We start from the raw sequence: 22,031 nt of genomic DNA on the forward strand, positions 1-22,031 counted from the left end.
CAAGAGATTGTAATTAAATAAGGCATTTCAGTCTCAGAGACATAATTAACTCCAGCCCTACTCTTTGGTAAATGACCTTTTCAAGCACCCAGAGCCCTGAAGAACCCTGTCTGCAATCAGAGGTGTGACTACAGCCTGCACTACTCTACTCTTTTTGCAGTGAGGCTGTGTGGGGAGAGCACAGACAGCTGTGTACTGGAGACATCAGCAACAGCTGCTCCAGTGCAGTTTGGATGGTGAGCATCTCAACAGAATGTGTCCTGCTAAAGCTGTGTTTATGCATGGATACTTCAATGGAGCTTTGAGAGGACAATACTGTAGTAAATGAGAAAAACATGTCACTCATCATAAAAATAATCATAACAAGATGAAAATACTTTGCTATGTCAGAAAACATAAATTACCTTATAAAAGACCTCTTAGCTTTCTTGTTTTCTTTTTTCTTCTTTTTTCCTCAACCATATTTGCCATGTGCAATCCCAAAAGCTCAGATTTCACCAGCAAAATTTCTGTCTGAAGGAAAAATTGCTCAATTTACATAGTTAATATAAATCGTTTGAAGTGGTTTATTAACTTACTAACAACACATAATTAAAGTGATCATTGAAGAATGCATTCAAGATCAAAATCACTACAATACAATACTAGCAAACATGAATTTCTAAATACCTGTCTAAAACACCCCAAGAACTGATAAATCCCCCCCTGCCCCAGCTACCAGCACACCTGCCTCTCCTAGAGACAGGGGTTTCCCAATGTGGTGGTCTCTGCAATCTGGCCCTCCACTATTTTGCTGGTCTAACCCCAGTAGCCTGTCCCTGTTTTCTTGTGCTGGAGTGCCCAGCACTGGACAGCTCTCTCATCAGGCTGAGGAGCAGGACCATCTCCCTTGACCTCCTGGCAATGCTCTGCCTAATGTGACCCAGGAGGCTGCTGCCTTTCTTCAAAGTAAAAATGACAACAATTTTAGTGATGTTTGAAAAATTTTGGTGGGTTTGGACTACACTGGCCCAAAGGAAAAGCTGTCCCTAAGCATCTATAAACAAACATGAAAGATTTTTCAGACTGTTTGTCTACATTGTAGTTGTGCCACTACAAGAAGGTTGGAGAGGAACTTTTTACAAGACAATGTAGTGACAGGACTGGGGGAATGGCTTTAAAATGAAAGAGATTGGTTTAGATTAAATTTTAGGAAGAAATTCTTCACTATGAGGGTGGTAAGGTTGCCCAGTGTTGGAAGGTATGGGTTAAACTGTCAAGGAGGACTGTAAATCAATCAAGTGGCCTTGCAGCCTGAGTGAGCAGCAGGCCAGTGATTCTCTAGCATGGACCAAGTTTAAAGGTGCCTGCACCTCTGCTTATGTACCTTTGCCCAGGTGCTGCTTTCAGGATCCCTCTGATAGCAAGGGAACAGCAATAAATTGTCTCTTTGCATTCTAACTGTGACTTCATGGTTGTCCCAGCTGCCTTCTTGTGTCTACACACACACCTAGAGAAGTTGTGGATGTCCCGTCCCTGGAAGTGTCCAGGGCCAGGCTGGATGAGACTTTGGTCAAGTCTGGAGGGTGTCCCTGCCACAGCAGGGGGGTTGGAGCTAGATGGTCTTTAATGTCCCTTCCAACTCAAACTGTGCTATGGTTCTATGTTTCTATAATTTTCACTATTACTGCTTCTTGTACTAAGGAACCAAGGTTAGTGCAGGGCTTCTTTCTATGTGCTGCAGCTACACCCTTTGATGTCAGTTTGTGAAAATACTTGGTGTTTTGAGCTAAAATACTGAATTTTCAGCCAATGTTACCCATCATGTCTGCCAAGTCTGCTGCGGGATGGCAGAATAGAAGTGAGGACAAAAGGTAGCTTCTTGCTTTCAGTGTGATATTCTAAAGATAGCAAAGTAACTTTCTTAATTTGGGGCCTTAGTGGTGGCTGAGCTATTTCCTGTTACGGTACGGATACTGCAACACAATGTATCAAACAATCGAGGCCCGTGGAAAAGAGATATATATGGACCAGTTCTTGATAGATGTTTCAGAGATGTTGATTTCTCCAGCCGCATGGTCGGAGCTCTACCAAGGAACTGCTCAATCCCGGGACCCGAGGGCCCTTGCCTGCGCAGGGGAACACAAAACAACCAATGGGGAACGAGGCTGACCAAGGGCAGGGAAACCCCGTGCCTCCCCCCCAGGGCCCCTCTCCCAGGACCACATGGCAGGGGGGACGGGACCCCTACAATTTCCCAAATCTGTGGAAGCACGTACATGGTGTAGCTTCATTTTTTTAGAGTTGTGATGTCCTGTACTGTGTGTTTCTCAGTATGAATGCTCTGGTCCTTCTGTCTGTAAGAGCTGAAAGCAGAACTGGCCTTCCTCTGTAAAATGATTTGCTAGTTTCAGCCCATAATGTGATAGATAACCATTCTGCATAAACAACATGATTGACAAAAACTGCTTGGAAGACTGAATTTAAAATGAAGAGGTCTGAAAACAGAGGCCAAAGCAACTACTTGATAAAGTCTGAGCCATGTTTCCCCATGGGCATTTCTAGGAAACTATCTCCAGAGATGGTAAAAGGAGTGAATCAACTAATACATCCCAAAACATTTCTCTCATTCTTTTGAGTCTTTCATAAAAGCACAGGATGCAATAAAGCAGCCTTTCCCTAAAGAGAATCAATCAGCTATCTAACTGTATTTCCTTTCTCAAACACAGATCAGATGCTGTACAAGAGAGCACAAAAGACATTACAAAACAGCCTTCCCACAATGAAAGCCTCTTCCTAATTCTCTATAATTAGAATGACTTTTGAATGAGAAACAGCCTGTACAATTTGTGCAGCCTGAGAGACTTCCTGCTCCAAAGAGCTATGAAATAATAACCTAGAGTGGGCTGCACCAGACTTTCCCCCTACAGAATTAATTTTGTCTCCTGGACATCACTGGGAGTTTTGTGATGGATTCATACAGTATCTGGGGAGAGGGGAACACTGTGATAACACAGTTGCTCTTGTTTACCACAGACAGTGAAGATGACCTACACATTTTCACACCTAGGCAATTTCTGGTGGTGTCCAGCATTTTTGTCTTCCTTCTGACCCTGGTGACAGCTGCGTGTGCTGCACTGGTCCCAAATCAAAACGCTGACTGATGCCAGCTGACAAATCAGAAGTTTCATGCTAAAATGCTGCGCAGTTCGCATCAAAGTGCCTTGAAAATCTTGGTGGCTGCATTACATTTACACCATTATTTACAGGGAATGACAGAAAAACACACTCTTGTTTCAAAACAAGTATTATTCAATGTTTATTAAAAGCAGGTTATTTTCCCCATTCATGTATTCTCAAATGCAGTTTAAGCCTTCTATGTACATAAATACATAAAGCTAAATAATCCACAGTTAATAGATTTATCTTTTTAGTGTTTATATTGCCCAAAAGAAATGTGAAATGTGAGAGGTTTGTGACTTTTTAAATTTAACCTACTAGCTGAGTTATATGTATTCTATGCATATAACAATGCATAGTATAGATCAGTGAAATTATTTTAAAGAGAAGCTTTGTTTGCTAAGAATGATATTGGGCCACTGGAGAGGTGGGTGGTGGGAAATTGAACCGAAAATACCTTTGATTATTTTAGGTTTTTACTTTGATGACTACATAAAGTAAGCATTCAGTCCAACAAGTGCTCATTTTTCCTTTGAAACAAAATGTTTTAATGAAGCATTTTTCTAATAATGAATCTGAAGATAACTAACTTTTTAAAAACCTGGTCCACTTGGAACACTTACAATTTTAATGGGAGACAGAGAAATCACTAGCTTCGTATCTTTTACAATTTGTTTCTTCTGCTATCCAGTGGTGACTTTACTTGAGCACAAAAACTGCTTAACTACACAAATAAGTCATGGGAATCAAAACACATAGAGAAAGGATAGTTCAAACTAAGTTTGTAAATTACTTCTGTATTGCAAAGGCTGTATTAGCTCCTGCAATTTCTGAAGCAACTACAGAGGATGCTCTATATTATGGCACTTATTTCATGACTGTTTTATACTTTGCTACAGATCTTGCATCTCCTTGATACTTCCACCTACGTCCTAATACCCACTATACATATGGTAGCCCCTTGCTTCTCTGCAAATAAGGAAATTCCAAACCCACCCCCACCTCCTTCCCCTCAACCCTCACACTGCCCCAGAATAATAACCTTTTCTTCAGGCAAAAGGGGTTGCAGATGGGGATAAGAAAGGGGATCAAGATTAAACTTGTTACAGGATTGTCATCCTACATTTATTCAATATTTCACTTTCTTAGGCTTCCCTTTTCAGTTTTCCTTAATGACTTTGACTTTTGTTCCCCAAGTGCAAATACAAACCCCAGATGTTTAAAATTCAAAACACTCTGGCAATTTTCACCAAGACTTTATTATTATACATTAGTAGAGATTTAGGTAAGACAAATGCTTGCATCATTGTTTTACTTTCGTGGATCCATTTTTTCCCATCTCACCCGCCACAATCCAGTTCTGAAAGCAGGTTTTAGAGTTCCTGGAGAGATTCCACGTTATGAATTCTACCTTTTGTATACAATAGGTGTTTCAGTCTGTCCAAGTAAGTAAAACTCCACCTGGAAAAGCAAATACACTATATGGCAAATAATAAAAAAAGAGATGCTTAACACTAAATTTCTGAAGTAGTCTATGTCCTATACAAGGTTAAATAACTTTAAAGTCAAAACCAAAAATCATTGGACCCAAAGTCAAAACCAAAACTCATCTGCACCACTGCTCCTTGTACTTGCTCTCTCTCTGCTCTTTAACCGCAGCATGTCCATGACGCTGCGTGCGTATATGTCTCGCAAATTAACATTGATATTTGAATCGCTGGATGAGTTCTTCATGAGCTTCTTTAAAGCTTCACGCTGCCGAAGAGCGGCTTCTTTTATCTTCAGTGTAAAGTAACAGGCAGAAAACCGGTCATTTATTATAGCTATTGGTAAAGCCAAAACCAGTATTCCTGATAGTATACACATAAAGGCTACTACCTTACCAATGGTAGTGTCTGGTCTAATGTCACCATAACCAACTGTTGTCATGGAAGTTGTTGCCCACCACCAAGCACCAGGTACGCTTGTGAAAGTTGTGCCTGGCACACCTTGCTCAACAAAGTATTCCACAGTGGAAAATATAGAGATTCCTACAGAGAGGAAAAGAAGCAGAAGGCCAACCTCCTCATAGCACTGAGCAATAGTCATCCCAAGAGACCGCAAGCCTGAAAGACAAGAAATGCTGTCAGTAGGCTGATTCATGTAGCTGTCATCACAACTTTGCAAAACTTAAAGGCTGACTGCTTTATGCTTTCTTTGAATGCTGGTGAACATGTCTTGAGAATTACAGACTCAGTAAGATTGGAAAACACCTCCAAGATCATCGAGTCCAACCTTTAACTGAATACCAGCTTGTCAACTAAACCATAGCACCAAGTGACCCATCCAGCTGTTTCATGAACACTTCCAGGATTGTGACTCCACTACCTCCCTGGGCAGCCCATTTCAATGCTTAACCACCCTTTCCATGAAGAAATTCTTGATGTCCAACCAGAACATCCCCTGGCACAACCTGAGGCTGTTTGCTCTTTTCCTGTTGCTTGACGCCTGGGAGGAGAGGCTGATCCCACCTGGCTACACCCTCCTTTCAGGTATTTGTAGAGAGCAGTAAGGTTCTCACTGACCCTCCTTTTCTCCAGGCTAAACAACCCCAGCTCCCTCAGCCACTCCTCATATGATTTACCCTCTCAATCCTTCACCAGTTTCATTGCCCTTCTCTGGACAGGCTCCAGCACCTCAATGTCTTTCTTGCCATGAGGGGCCCAGAACTGGACACAGGATTTGAGGTGCAGCCTCCCAGTGCTGAGTACAGGGTGATAAATAGCTTCCCTAGTCCATGCGGCCACACTGTCCAGGCCACAATGGCATTGGCCTTTGTTGACACTCAGGCACAGCTAGCTCAGCAGCACACCCAGATCCTTTTCCACTGGGCAGCTTTCCAGCCACTCTGCCCCCAGCCTGTAGCACTGCATGGGGTTGTTGTGACCCAAGTGCAGAACCCAGCACTTTCCTTTAAAGAACCTCATACTGTTGGTCTCAGCCCATCTATCCAGCCTGTCCAGATCCCTTTGCAGAACCCTCCTATCCTCCAGTGGATCAACTCTTCCACCCAACTTGGTGTCATCTACAAACTGACTGAAGGTACAACTCAATTCCCTCATCCAGATCATCAATAAAGATATTAAACAGGATTGGCTCCAATACTGAGCCTCAGGGACCCCACTAGTGACTGGTCACCAACTGGATGTGGCACCATCCACTAACACTCCCTGGGGCCAGTCCTCCAGCCAGTTTTATCCCCAGCAAACAGTGCATCTGTTCAGGCCACAGGCTCTCAGTTTCTCCAGGGGAGTGCTGTGGGAGACCATGTCAGAGACTTTACTGAAGTCCAAGTAGACAACATTCATAACCTTTCCCATATCCACCAGCCTGGCCATGTGGTCATAAAAGATCAGGATGCTCAAGCCTTGGCTGAATTGTCTGTTCCTAAACCCACAGTGGCTGGGCCTGATCCCCTGGTTGTCCTGTACAGGCTGTGTGATCACACTGAAAATGATCTGTTCCATAATCTTCCCCAGCACTAAGGTGAAAGCTGTAGTTCCCTGGATTCTCCTTCTGATCCTTCTTGTAGATGGGCATTACATTTTCCAACTTCCAGTTACCCGAGACAACCTGGTTAATGAAGGCTGATAATAAATGATGGTGAGCAGCTTGACAAGCTTTTCTGCCAGCTCCCTAATCACCCTAGGGGGAGTCCCACGTGGCCCCATAGACCTGTGAGTGTCTAAGTGGCACAGCAGGTGACTAACTACATCCTCTTGGATGGCAAGGGGGCTATTCTGCTTCCGGTTCCTGTCTACCAGCTCAGGGGGCTGGTTGCCATGAGGATACCGTCTCTCTGTTAAACAATGAGGAAAGGAAGGTATTAAGCCGCCTTCTCATCCTTGATGATAACGTTCCCCTCCACATCCAATAAAGGACAGAGATTTTCCTTGGCCCTCCTTTTGTTGGTATTTATAAAGCCACTTTTTATTACCTTTCACAGTGGTGGCCAGATTGAGTTCTAGCTGAGCTTTTGCTTTTCTGATTTTCTCTCTACATGACCTAATGGAATCCTTTTCCTCTTCCCGACTTCCTTTCCTTCTTCCAAAGGTCATAAACTCTCTTTTCTTCTCTGAGTTCTGGCAGAAGCTCCCTGTTCATCCACGCTGCCCTTCTTCCTCCCTGGCTTGTCTTTAGGCACATAGGGACAGCCTGCTCCTGAGACTTTAAAATTTCTTTCTAAAAGTATCCTGCCATTTTGGATCACTCTGGTTTTAAGGGCTGCTTCCAAAGGGACTCTCTGAACCACTGTCCTGAACAGGCTAAATCTTGCCCTCTGGAAATCCAAGTGAGAGGTTTTGTTGACTTCTTTACTCATTTCACCATTAATTGAAAACTCTCTCATTTCATGGTCACCATGCTCATGATGGCCTCCGGCCACCACATCTCCCACCAGCACTTCTGCTGGTTTAATGAGGCACCGACCCTGGGAGGCTAAAAAGAGGTGCTGCTCTAAACACTACTGGGAAAAAGTGATTTAAAGAAATAAATCACCATGTCAGACTGAACCTCTGACATCATCTCTTATTTTCTTAACACAGAGCACAGAAATCCTCCTCATTATGATTTGAGCTATGTACACATATAACTTAGACAAACTAAACTATCTTGATTTATTAATTAAGAGAAGATCTAGCACTATTCTAAACTACTTAAAAACACACTAAAAGCACCTGCTTTATACTTGGAGCCTGAATGCACCAAGCCTCTGTTTTACAGCCACTGTCCTATTTTTCTCTTGGACCAAGGAGCCCTTAGTTACCAAATTTGTGTTGCCATGTGAATGCTTAGACCCCAGTACAGTTTACTCAATAACTTTTCCTTTAAGGACTGTTTTCAATCCTTTTATAGTTGTCACAGACTCTCTTCAACCCTTCTTTCCTCCCCAAAACCCTATCATTATCTTGTATCTGTAGACATCAAAACAAATACAGTTTTCCAGTAACAGCTGCACTTGTGCCAAACTCAAGATAGCAAAGCCTTTCAATGCAAGCATGGAATCCTGTTAATTGACTGATGTACTACATCAGTCCTTTTACCCACGAGCTGCACAGGGAGTTCAGGACCACTCTCTGTAACCCCCTATATTCCTGTTAGAGCTGCTGCTTCAAGGCTAGACTGCCCCACAAAGCAAGCAGGAAAGTATTCCAAAAATAGTACAATGGATAAATGTTGCACGCATAAACAAAGAAGGAAGATAACAGGGTATCAATTCAGCTGAGACACATAGGAGACTGAAACTATCTTTTGAATCACTTTGGATTAGTTTTTAACACCGTTCTTTAAAAATGTGAGATGTTTTCTCTAATAAATGAGAAAAACATAATGCTTATGAGTTACCCTTCATGGGTATACTTCTCACTAAACTCGTGTTTGCAAAACAGCTTACTGAGGCTCTGCCCCTGCTTGCAGACTTCATATGCTCATAAGTGTTATAAGCAATTTGATTTTTCCACAGTCTCAAACTACAAGATGTTAAAATTTCTTGGTTTTGGCTCGTTCTAATCCCCTGCAGGTCTAATGGCTTTTAAAGGTTTATGTACAGCAAACGATGGAAGTACACAGCAGAGTTTGAAGGCAATGTTGGGGTTTTCTTCCAATGCTATCTACTACCAACTCCAGTAAAGAACTTACCCATATTGAGGTCTTACTGTAACTATGATCTGAAGAATGTTTATTACAATGATATAGATTAAATCTTTAACACAAGGGGAGTAAGATGTATCAGTGCAATCTTTTCTCTGTCAATATGACTGCCTCCATATTTTGGAAACACTACTATCATCAGCACAAAAGCTCTGTGAGATAATTGCAAGGACTCAGATCAAATTCTCATCATCCAAGGAAGATACTGTGATCCCTTGCCCTGTAAAACTTCCTACTGAACGAGGCAGAAGAGTAAATCCATTCAGGTGAGCTAGGAAGAAGGTACAGTTTATTATTAACCCTGTAGCACTTTTTTTTCAAAGCATAAATGCATACTATACAAGCCAGGGTTTGCACCTTATGATGCATCTTTAGAGTATTATAGCTAAAAAAAAAGCAACTTTCACACAAAATAGATAAAGTAAGGAGGAACAGAACAATAACTGTTGACACTTTGTATCACAATGATGATATTCTCATTTTTCCTATGATCAGTTATTCTAACTGTTCAGGGTCTGATTTTTTCTTTTTATTATTCTTAGTTCTAGTATACTCATCTAAAATTAAGATCTAATTCTCCACATCTTTAGATGAAGTCAGGAGACATTTTAAAGCAAATCTATGAATCAGAGAAATTACTGGATTCCACAGCTCATTCCAAGCGGAGTTAGTTGGTGTAATGACATGTATAAAGTATACTACTGTATTACTTTCTACCTTTTAAAAATGTCTCTGAGCCCTGGCACATGGTCAAACTAGGGCTGCTCCAGCACAGACACCTCAGCAAGTCTTACAGCTTCTCATGAGAATTCCTTGCCAGGAGTTGTGACAGCTTGGTTACTCATGCTTGGAAGGTGCTAAGGTGCTGTAACAGAGTTGGTGTGAGGCTGGCAAGGAGCCCCATCCCTGGAAGGAGGAAGGGGAAACACTTCTGCCATGCAGGTCAAGTTCTATCTCTCTTTTGTCCAAAGTGACTTGGCAATACAAGCTGATATTCAGGAGCTTCGATTTATACAACATTTAAATAACCCTAAAGTTTTGACACAAAAAGTGCTGAAGTTTCAACTTTTCATGACTCCAGAGGCATGACAGCCTGAAATATGCTATGGTCTTCTCTCAAATATACGCTCATTCCCATCACAAGTAAGATGCTCATGCCCTACTTCTCCTCAAGAAGTCCCTCTGTGCATGCTTCCCAGAGGGGACCAGCAAGGCTTCACAGAAAACATGGCCCCAGGAGGAAGGCAACAGCTGAGGAGCATCTGGGAACATGAAAAATGCAGCTCCAGTTCTCACCTATTTTTGAAGCTACTAAAATCCATACTTTAGCTATATTGGAAGAGTAGTCTTGCCCTCTAGCTACACATTTTATGGATTGAGGTACTACTGATTTCTCAGTGGTTCCTCAGTGAAGTATAGTACTTTGTATAAGTAACTACACACTCACATCAGTCTAGCCTGAGTGTTTCTAGGCATCACATCCCTCCAGTGAGCTGGCTTCGGCTTCCAAAGGGGCAGAAATTAATTTTTTAATTTCTTTTTCATTCCTGTCCTTGTCCCACAGGAAGGGTTAAGTTGCTACTTCTTGAAAGTGAAGAAAAGAACTGACGTTTTTTTCACCTCACTCATTTCTGCCTCTGACAGCAGGGCCAGGCTGCTGCTGTGATCCCAGCTTTGCTACAGCTCTGCACAGTACCGCAGAGATGTTTTCCTTGTGGCTGTGAACACCCCTGCTTGGTGAAAGAGAAGCTGCTGCCTGCAGACACAAATCTTCTGCTCTTGCATTCATCTTGCCACATGAAACAACTGAGCAGTGCCTGAAGCTTTGTCTGGTCTGAGAGTGTAGGAATTGGAGAGAAGCTTCACTGGAAGGCAGCTGTCAGATCCCAGGCAAGAGAGCAGAGGAGTTTGAAGAGCCACCCCTGAACAGTGAGGTTTATCAGGGCTGCCTAGGTACATGCAAGGAGGATGGTCTCTATGTATGATACACATGGCGCTCATCTTGCATTAGGAGCTGTGGTAAAGGATGTATCAACAAGCACATTAACAAACTTCTTCAGAGAGAAGATCAGAACAGGGAGTTTCTACACTTTAATTATACAAATTTGATTTACCATTCTGGACCTAAGTGGGCACCAACTGACCTACCAAAGAAACAACACAATGATGGTAACACTGCTCCGAGTGGTTTAAATTGAGACATGTATTGCTTCTTGTACATTGAAGCCAGCATTTTGATTCCAGTAAAAAGAAGAAAGCACACCTCCAGATCAGTATACTACATTTTTATATAATTAATTCACTTCTACCTAACATGGTATTATTAAATTCCATGTCACTCAATATTGTGACATAAGCTATGGTAAATACTGAATAATTAACTTAAGAATAAATAGAGCTAAGTGTTTAGACCATCCTTGAAGTATGTATACCTGAAGTTAGCAGTTATACAAATATCTGAAACATCTGATTTCAAGTAGATAGAAAGAGCCACAAAACTGAGTGGCAGAATGAACACGTTCATTCTGTAACAGTAAAATGCAATAAACTGGAAACTTTTTAACTAGAAACAATATACTTTTGAATGACCATTTTATTAGTCAGCACAAAAGTGCCCTGATGAGATCAAATATTTTTCTTATTTTCAAAACACAGTTAGAGAGGATTGCATTCACATTACAACTACCATCAAAACTGGGTAAAAGCCTTTCTTGCAAAAAACCTCTACCAAACCCTGCAAAACTTATAACGAAGGAAAACTAACACATTGCCAGACTGAATCATTCTAAGTTTTCTCTCAACTGCTTTCTAAGGGACTGTAGAGGCATAATCTAGGGTAGAGAGTAAGATTAACATACTTCCCAAACCACTCTGATTATGCTTATGAGTAGCATCAAAGCTACTCCCTGCCACTGGCAGGCAGGTTTGCTACCCTTCAGTGGGAACAAAAGAAGACACATTCTGCTGCTGTGAGCACACTATAGCTCCTGCTGAATTAGGGCCAGTTCACAGAGAGGGCTCTCCAAAAATATGGACAGGCATCAAACCATTCCTGCTTCATGTCTGGAAATCCTGGAAGGGCACATTAGATGCATTTTAAGAACAATCACTACTGTCTTCAGAACAGGCTAATATTGCAGGACAGAGACTATGACTTACTATGACAATCTAGTCTTTCAAAGCTCTGAGTGTTGGCTGAACACTTCTCCTGTCAAACTCAGCACCATATTCTTCACTGATTTAAGTGGGAACATAATCAAATAATTTTGAAAATGCCAAGACAGCTTTTATTCTTTCATATAGCCAGGCATGCACATGCCATGAAGTAGTAATAAAATCAGGGGAAACACAAGTGGAAATTCAAGACTTTTCGATCAATTCCAGCTTCTTCTGATAAATTCCCACTGGAAAATATTAACTTTTATGCCTTTCTTTCACCAAAGAGAGTGAACAAGATGGTTCACAGAAATGCGTTTCGCCTTCTACCCCACCCCTGCTTGCTGTTCCTGCATCTGTCGGGAGTGCCTGGACACTCAGGGCCTCACACCAATTGGTGAACGCTGGCTGAACCTGGAACTGCTGATCTGTGTTGCACCTAGGTTCCACTACCTAAGCAGCCCCAAGATGGGTTCCAAATACCACGGGAGTACTGGTGGGTTCAATGGGGCCAGAGAGCCCCTCAACCCATCACCTGCAAAGATTCAGCTTTAAACAGTTTCCTTGACACATTCTCCACTGTCGTTGTTTTCAGGATCTATGACGTGGACAAAATCATCATATATTTCTTTGCATATACTTTTAAACAAGCCAAATTGTGACAGCTGTCATTAGTGGGCCTTGGATAATACAAAAAGTGTGGGCTGATGATCTTTGCTTCTTGCCTAATAAAATCAACTCAAATATGTTTTAAAATTCATTGCACTGTGAATGACTGGTGGATGATTTACAAAATGCACCTTTGAGGTCTGTTTTTGTAAATGTTCAGTGCACACAATATAAAAGGCTTTATGAAGAGCAAAAATTTTTCTGAGAAGGCCCTTGTCACTCAGTTATAATGTTCAAAAGCAAGATTTTCACAAGCCATTACTTTTAACAGATTGTATAAAAAAGCTTTGGTAGAAATGCACACAAAATGGAGGACTGTGCCCAGGGACAACTGTTGCAGGCAGTGAAACTGAGAAGTACCATAGCCATGGCCAAATGTACCTGTTGAATGTCTTCCCAGCTTCAGCATTCGCAGGGCTCTGAGCAGTCTCAGCACTTGGACAATGCGCCCCACGTTCTCCAGTTCCTGCGAGCTCTCACCACCACACAGGCTCTCCACCAGCAGGGTGATATAGAAAGGCAAAATAGCAAGGAGGTCTATGATGTTTGCCACACTCCTTAGGAAGCGACACCGATCTCGTGCACACAGGAGCCTCAGGACAAACTCCGCCGTGAACCATGCAATGCACAGGTACTCTAGGGCATCCAGCAGTGGTGGGGCCAGCCAGCTGAGCTCTACCGAAATCAAGGCCATGTTGGCAATGGACACAACAACAAAAACCATGGACAATGTGCCGAAAGTCCTGGCTGCCGCAGAGGAGCCAGGCTTTTCCAAAACTTCCCAAAGTTTCTGTCTGACATTGGGACAGAGGCTACCAGAAAAATCCTCTTCTTCATCTTGGGCATCCAGTTCTTCTGCATCTTTCTTGATGTCTAAGGCTTCACTCAGCTCCTTTCTCCTGAAGTACCTGCCCAGGAACACCCCCCAAGAGATTTTTAACACCCATATGCAAATGATTGTCTTATCATTTACTATGCAAGTTGTATGAATACACATTAAAATTTATCTTATGTGAGTTCAGAAAACCCTAATATCAAGCATATGGCTTTTATTAATTCAGCCCCTGCAGCATGTTTCCACTGACCCGATATACTTCTATTCCTCCATTTCCCATCAGTGACACATTCTATATACAGAGTAATTTTACTGATAGCAATTTATTTATATGGATCATGTTGACCACAGTAGGATCTGCTGCACGACTAACATGAATTCTAGGAAACAATCCTGGCACAACCAGATGCACTGTTTTTAAACAGTTCTCAATTTGATTAATTATATTGCATTTTTATTACACTGAACCGTATTTGCAATAGTAAAACTGAAGGCATAATAAAAGCCATACAGTTCACGGGTGAACTTCTGATCAATACACACTAAGATGAAAAGGTACCTTTCTTTGTTTAAATATATGGGCTCTCACACAAAGTGGACAAGCATTTGTACTGAGTAAAACTTACAGACTGTAAATATATAGAGTGTTTTGTCAGAGCAAGAGTATATTTACAGTGGAATTTTGTGAAACACAAGCATACTCAAAGTAAACACAGAAAAAAAATTTTTCTTTCCCATCTTTCTTTTTGACTGCTGCAAAGCTCAAGCCTTAAACAAAGGTTTTATGCAATTTTGCCTCCAGTACAGTTAGTCCTGCATATGTCAAAGAGGTCTGTAGCTCCGTGTATCACCAAAGTAGTAGGAGCTTTCAGTTACACCTACCAGAGAAGGAAGAAAGAGATGAAAGCTAGGCTCCAACTTTCTCAGCTGAAGAACTGAACCATACTAGGGTAGGATAACTCCTATCCTCCATCCTTTTGGGATGGGATTACTTCTTTGTTTCCTTCTAATACTTTTGACATAACTGCTATAAATAAATAGCAGTTACACTCTTTAGAAAATTCATTTCTTCAATACTAAAAAACCCAAACCAGCTAACATTAAATATGGTGGAAAAAATTAACTGCAAATAGAATTAACAGAAACATCCTGGGGGTGGTTCAGTCAAAACCCACCTCATTCCTAAAGTGCCTGCTATAATTTGTCTCCAGCGAGCCATGTTCCCGCTGCTCCTGCCCCCTCCCTGTAAGCTGCTACATCCACGTGCGATGCTTCCTTTCATGGCTCCTCCTGGAGCCATGCCACCCACACTCAGCCTGGCAGGTGACCAACCCCCCCTTCTGCCTCTACAGCTTGGATTTGGAAATCCTTCAAAATTGAAGTGCAGGTGGGCAGGATCCTAACACTCCCAGCATCGTGCCTGACTCCACATCTAATCCCTCTATGATAACCTCAAACTGAATGATTGAAGAGGCATCTCTCCTTTCACAACCTTTTTTCATCTCTGGCATTGTCCTTTTAAACATTTTGAGCTTCCAGGGACAGTCTGAAGCCACTACAGGACATTCCAGACCCTGTTCCTGTCTCACTATCCTGCCCTCACCAACAACCTTTCCCACAGCAAATGTTAACTGTGACCTCACTCAACATATCTTCTCCCATTCCTGACACCTATCCACTGCTAGAGCAGCACTTGGGGCTCAACTCACACAACTTTTCCAAATGCCCTGCTACCTCACCTATCCCCACTGCTGCACCTCTCACCTGAGTGTTCCTGAATGCAAGTCATTGCTGAACTCACCTAGCCCACAATCCCGGAAGCCTCATCTTCCCACAACTCACCGGTCTCTGCAGCAGGAATCAATGCTGAGCTCATCCAAACCCCAGTACTGGATCTCTTGCAGGAAAGAGAGTGCACAAAGCTGCTCCATGACATGTAGCCTCCCTGTCTGGTAGTAATTCAGGATGTAGTGAAATGCCTGTGAGCTCCGGTCAAAGAAATACTCATTCTCCACAAGGTTGGCATCATCACAAAGCTCAAGAAGGCCAGAAGCCACATCCCGGGCAGCAGAGACCACTACTGCCAGTTTGCCAAGACGGGTGTCAGGGTAGCAAGACAAAGTTTGCTGGGACATCACAAAGCGGCTGCCTCCGACATTGATAGTAAAGCAGTCCAGAGAGGGGATGACCCTCTGGATCAGGGGTCCCTGATCTTCCTCACTGGAGAAAACACTGGAGTCCAACGAGCCCAGGGATGTGCTACTCCCTGGTTCCTCCAAGGATGCTTGGGAAGAAAGAGACATGCAGCAGGGAGGCGACTTCATCCTGTAGCTGCCAGCAGCAGCCCACACTCTCCTGGATCAAAACCACAACACGGCTGCAGAGAAGCCTGCCCCGCCTGCGGGGCGGCCGAGCCAGGCTGGGAATGCTGACTCCGGCTGCTGCCCCAGGCACCCCGCAGCGTCCCCGCTGCCTCCGGGCGGTGCCTCCAGCTGGGCGGAGGTCAGGCGGGCGTTGCACAGCCCAGCGCCGCCCGCACCCGCGAGGATGCTGAAGGAACCACGGTACCTGAGGCGGCGTCACCTCGTGCTGTCCGCACCAGCACCATCCGCCCGCGACGGCCCCTCCGCTTCAGAGCTCATCTCCAGCCGCTGGGTCGGGGTAGGGGAAACCAACCGGGACGACACAACACGGAACACCGGCTTCAGCGGCGACTCCGGGAGCGCCCCGACAGCAGCCCGAGCGGCCGCGCCGCCGGCCAGTCCGTCCCCTCCCGCCCTGCGCTCGAACTTCGGCCGGGGCTGCTGCGGCCGGAGCCGAGCCCCGCGCCGCTCGCTCCCCGCCGGGGCAGCCGCCGCGAACCGGGCGCCTGGGCAGGGCTGCCTCCCCCGGCCCGCGCGGCCGCTCCCCGCCCCCGGCCCGCCTCACCTGCCCGCCGCCCGGCTGCGCCGCCCCCGGCCGGCTGCCTCCGCTCGCTCTCCCGGTTCCACACCTCTGGGCAGCGCCAGCGCCTTTCCATGGCGGGTCATGTGCTGCGGGGGGCAGGCGGGACCGGGGGGCGCGGGCTGGGCCGGGCGGAGCCGCGCCCTCCCTGCCGCGGGGCCGAGCCGCCCCCCGCCCCGCCCCGGAGCCGCAGGTGGGGTGGGAGTGGGGTGCGCCTCCGCTGGGGGTGCCTCCGGGGTAAAGCGGCGCTTGCAAACTTCCCCGAGCCAGTTCGCAGCGCGGTTCGGAAGCCGCTCCTCCGCAATGTATGTAACCCCAAACGTATCGCTAAGCAGATAATGTGTCCTCACTTTGACTGCTCCCGCGGCTCAAGTCTCGAGTCACTCACGTAAAGAAGTCACTGTAAAGGCCAATCCATGGGCGTGAGCGAGCCTGTTTTAACCGAGCTGCACTCAAGCCTGTTTTCAAAAATACTCTGGAGTATCTTGGTTACGGTCCTGTGCTGACTTTTTAGGTCCTCAGTTCAACAGTGCAAAAATTTAGTTCACCCTCCTCATTATAGTTCCTTTTCTCCTATGAAATGGTTATTTCTGACAAATACATGCTTTGTAAATTTGCATTTTCTGTTGCCTCTGACTCCTTGCCAGGGTGGGCAGCTGCCGACATTGCAGTGGAGCCTCCCAGGAAGGGAAATTGTGGAGCATGCAAAATGTGGCATTGTGTGTCATGCCACCAGCATCATGTGGTGTCTCACCAGCTTTTCATCCCACATCACTTGTTGCATACAGCTGTGTCCAGTTACGCACATTTCTAACATTTACTTCAGAGAGGTCTCATAGACTTTTCGTCTTTTGGGTGCTGGTAATCCATATTTTAAATGAAGCTGAGCTGAACATTTACCATATTGCAGAGTTGCAACACCCACAGCAACCTCTCTACGCAGCACTCACTGGCACAGAAATCTGCTTGAGTGACTGTTGGCAAAAACATACACTGATCAGAGAGAATCCAATGGAGAACAGCAAGGGTGAGGTTTGGAAGTCATGGCCCAGCAAGAAAACACAGAGTGGGATAGCTACAGTGGAAGGGAATGAGCACTGTGATAGTCTTCAGACATGTAAAAGGCTGCTCACAAAGATAAAGATGGTATCTGTTCTCCTTGGATGAATTGGACATGTGTAGAAGTAATGGAGTTGAACAACAGGAAGGATATTTAGGGTAGCCGTTAGGAAGACTTTGGTGAAGCAGTGGAAGAGGTACATTGGTGTCTGTTGCAGGTCATCAGTGAGCTGGCTGGACAAGGATCCATCAGGAATAGCAGAGGTGTGGTGCTGCTTTTCCTGAGGTAGTCTGGAATGGTTAGATGAACTTGTGATATCCCTTCCAGCTCTGTAATGCTGAATTTCAAGTGTGTCAGAAAGAAAAATACTGATTTGCATAGACATTTCCCTTTTTATTGTTTAAAACAATGAAATTTAAATATAATTTAGATGAATAAACACAAAACTATGAATTCATTTTCCTTTGAAACTATCAACAGCTGCTGTTATGCAGCAGGCTTTCAGGAATTGCTCATTTTTAATCCAGGATTGCCACTCAGGAGTGCAGTCCTTCTGATGGATAGCACTTAAGCCAGCACTTAATTAAAAGCAATAATTAAAAAAATAATTAAAACCATCAGTAAGACCAATTTAAAAGGATCAAGGAGAAGCACCTCAGAACAGCAAGGTGCCTTACTGGCTGCAATAGACCCCTAATTGTTCAGTCTCTCAAGTCAGGAATAATGACTGTATACAGGTATATTTATTTCACTTCAAACTTAAATTTTTGTCTGATTATCAACTGTTCAGACCAGAGTGTTTTCTTCAAAACACTAGAGGAAAGCCATATGTTAAGGATATTCTTTCCCTTAGTTTTGTGCATTCTTCTACGCACTTCTCATTGCAGGAAAGTGACATCACCAACAAAATTCCATAGTGTCCACAACTTCCATACTGTGAACTCACATTAGACAGGAGATATGTGTATGATATAGCTTCTTACTTCTGAGTGCTGTTTCTCTCCTAGTTGTAAATTTAGATTTTTATTAAAAAAAGAACTTTTAGAAAACTGTTTTGAAAATTATTTTCAAATGTAACAATAAAATAAAGCTGGAGTGTTTCAAAGAAATGAGAAAATTTTTTTGAGTAGAAAGGCTCAAAAATAGAGGATTTATTTTTCTGCTACTAGAGACAGGAGAAACAGGCAGTACTGGTGCATATTTCATTTTCGGGGGAACTCTTAAAGAATTTGCTATTTGTCATTCCTGCTCACTTGTACATGAGAAACTAAAGTAACAACTTTCATAATTTTATCATTCCCTTGGCAAACCTGCTCAAGCAACCATATTCATATACCCCTGGAGTAGTGGCAAAAACTGCTATAAGAGGGCAAGGAATCATTTGGTCTTCATCACTCTGCCAGTGAAATGCTGCAGCTGAAGTGAACCACGGACATTTCCAAGGTGGCTTGGCTCATGGAATTAGTAGTGTTGGATAAAACCATGTCTGCCTGGTTCAGACCTGTGGTTCAGACCAAAGGGGCTATACTGCTTTGTTGTGTCAGAATACCTGAAACAACTGAATACTAATGACATTTGTCTGAACTATTGTCTTTACTGATGCTCCTGCTGATATTCCTCTGATGTGATACCACTGACTGAAAAAACAGATTTCATTATTCCAAGACATAGTACCAAAAAAAAAAAAAAAAAAAGTTTGATGGAATGCCGAAGTATGAGTTGCAACCCAGTATGTCTGTTGTGGGAGTTGAAAAATTTACTTCAGCAGAAGAGCCAGCTGTTACAAAAACTTCTTTTATAATACGTTTTCCTGATTTTCTACACTTATGTTGAAAGATGTGATTTTTTGGCAATTGTGTGGTCACTTTTTTCAGCTGGTGTATTGTGATATACATGAAAAAGCCAGGATATGCAGGTCCCAACATTTGTCATTATCTTTTCAAATAGGCTCAATTCTCTTCCTTCAGAAGTAGTGCTTCACAATAAACTAACTGTTAGTTACTGTCATTTCTGACACATTATGTTTCCAAATTTTTAAAATTTTGATCTCATGTATTAGTCTATTTTGGAACTTAAAATCTAAATGGCTCCCCTGGACCTCATGTGGTAGAGCAGAGGGAAAGCATTAGGAAAAAGTATGATAGGTAGGGCATTTCTAGGCAAACTTCCTCCAGGAACACCTTCATAGTTTTCAGTGACACAGGAATTTGATAAGCAAGAGGCTGCGTGGAGCTTAACATGTTTAATAACTTTTCATGGTGCTGTTAATTCTTGTTTGAATTCATTTCTGTTTCGATGTTGATAATGCTTTTTTCAAGGTTCTCCACAATTTAATGGTGCACAGGGTGAAAGATACCACTGATTTGCACTTAACTGTCCTGTTCTGGTGGTGTGATTGCTGAATAATGGTGTCCTGCTCACGTTGCCAGCACCATTCATGATTTTGCTGACATCTGCCATACAATAGTCTCTATGGAAGTGGTTACTTACAATAATATATCTTTAATTTTTTTGTAGTTCCAAGCTTTGTGAGTAATAAATCATAACAAGGGCTAAAATTAATGAATGTTGCCAGTATCATTATTTGTCTTTTGGAAATTTTGTACATGATGCAAGTTTTGAACCCCGAGTTCGAATGCATTTAGCACAAGAGAAAATCTGTATCATGAACTCTGTTTCCTTCATGGAGATAAAGTCACTCCTGCAAATGACAGTGGTACTGGCTGGATCCTCTGTTGAATATTTCCCTTTGGTCAGTGTGAAGCAGTGCACTTAGGAGCAGTAGTGGTTCCTTTACAACCTAGTTGTCTGAAGCCTGCCTTTCTTTCATATATTCTGAGAGCTGCTGTAATGTCACTCTTGCAATAACAGGTGAGAAAAGATTAAACCTAGAAATTCTCTAGACAACTCTCTGCTGTTTCCTTTGGCAAGTGAAATAAGAGTGTATTGACACAGCTTTATTCCCTCCAGGGATATTCTGCTTTTCTTGTGGAAATGGTCCAGCTGAAACCAGCCAGATCTCACTTCCTTTGAGCTTGATGCACGGAACAGACAGATCAGAAGAAGACACACAGTTTGGTTCACATTGTGTGAAAACAGTTTAAGAGAGTATGGAATCAGGGCTATGTTAAGAAAGCTGTTTTCGGTATCTTTGAACACTACCCACTTTCAGACCCTATTTATTTTCTTGCCTTTTACAATGTGGTAGGAAGTAAAAAAAGCGTAGCTGGGAGGTAGTTCTGTAGAGCAACTTACACATATGAGCAGTTCTTTTTTCAGAGTAAGGGCTAGTTTTACATACACCAACTGCATACGAAAGCAAGTTGCTGGTATTTTCTGCTGAAACTGTTATAGAAATGGGTATTAATTACTCATCGGTAACAAAAACTGAGTTGGTAAACAGTATAATGCTGGGCTGGATGTTACTTTCACTGTTACTAGATTAGTGAAGGAAAATAATAAGAATTGTCAAATTTTAATTTTAGCTGCATTATTCCAAATCCCCAAAGTCCTCTGAGATGAATAAAAGATATGCAATTAGAACTGACTGTTGACCTACCCAATGCATTTTTAGGAGCTATTACTCCATCCTCTTATCACTGAACAGGCATGTCCCAGCAATGCCAAGGAAGATTACATATAAGTATCAAGAGCAAAAATTCTTCTCTTTAAACAGGGCCATGCTTTTACTCTGAAGAAAACCTCCAATGATTTACTATTCAAAGTAATGCCTTATTCAAAATACATTTTAAAATAGACCAAGGAGGGTGAAGTCATTCAACACAGGATGAAATTTATATCAACCAGATTTAAATTGATATTATCAGAAACAGAATAAACATTAAATGCATGCAACAATCTGTGTATTGTTCTTGATACTGTCCCTGCCCAGAATTACTTCTTTTATTCAGCAGTTAAACTCACTGCTCCATTAGCCAACTAGCAAAGCTTTTGGTCTTCTCCTTAAATAAACTTGAAATTACTTAACCTTACAGCTGAAATCTTTTAATTTGGAAAATGCCAGTTCCTTTCTGCTAGCAGTTCAGGTAAACTCTGCAGCTCTTAAATCAATTTGTATTCATTCTTTCCTGTGGTCTGTTCCAATGATTACATTTTACTGTTTGTGGTACTTCATTAGTTTCTCCTGTGCTAATTTACTGCACAGACTTTCCTTCAAGACCACTCACACCTTATTACCTGAGTTATTTTTAAACTGAGTTGCAAGTGCTTACCTCAGTACATTTTAGACTGCTGGGCTCTCATCATCAGTGCAAGAACCTGGCTGGGCCATCTTCTGGGAATTTCAAACCAACATCAATTCTCATTGCTCTTCTTCATAGACACTTGCTACATTCCCATGTATAGATTGGCATTGTTAATGTTAACAAAACATCCACACATCCATTTTTAAGTGGAATTATTTTGAGGATTCTCAAAAGTGAAGGCTTTTGGAGGAATTTCTGATATTACTTTCTCATTATCACTTTAGCAGAGATGGAAGGCAAGGATCTCTTAAATTTT

General features: G+C 42.9%; 1 protein-coding gene across 1 annotated transcript; it reads right to left on the reverse strand.

Annotated features, from left to right (window-relative positions):
• Positions 1 to 4,399: 4,399 nt before the first annotated feature.
• Positions 4,400 to 16,336, reverse strand: KCNV1 (potassium voltage-gated channel modifier subfamily V member 1). The gene is made up of 4 exons (XM_039549778.1): positions 16,076 to 16,336; positions 15,350 to 15,862; positions 13,054 to 13,580; positions 4,400 to 5,264 (listed from the first exon to the last, which is right to left on the reverse strand). The coding sequence occupies exons 2-4, from the start codon at positions 15,829 to 15,831 to the stop codon at positions 4,753 to 4,755; spliced, it is 1,521 nt and encodes a 506-aa protein (XP_039405712.1). The 5' UTR covers positions 15,832 to 15,862; positions 16,076 to 16,336; the 3' UTR covers positions 4,400 to 4,752.
• Between the last annotated feature and the right edge of the window lie 5,695 nt (positions 16,337 to 22,031).

This window comes from Corvus cornix, chromosome 2 (assembly GCF_000738735.6).
Source record: "Corvus cornix cornix isolate S_Up_H32 chromosome 2, ASM73873v5, whole genome shotgun sequence".
Taxonomy (NCBI): Eukaryota; Metazoa; Chordata; class Aves; order Passeriformes; family Corvidae; genus Corvus; species Corvus cornix.

Bases quoted from the DNA above. Each gene is read 5' to 3' on its own strand.
- KCNV1 (XM_039549778.1), bottom strand. From the start codon at position 15,831: ATGAAGTCGCCTCCCTGCTGCATGTCTCTTTCTTCCCAAGCATCCTTG. The intron at 13,581-15,349 runs GTGAGTTGTGGG...GTTCCTGGGCAG, and splicing joins GATTCCTGCTGCAGAGACCG to GTACTTCAGGAGAAAGGAGC. The intron at 5,265-13,053 runs GTACATTTGGCC...CTTGTCTTTCAG, and splicing joins GCTGGGAAGACATTCAACAG to GCTTGCGGTCTCTTGGGATG.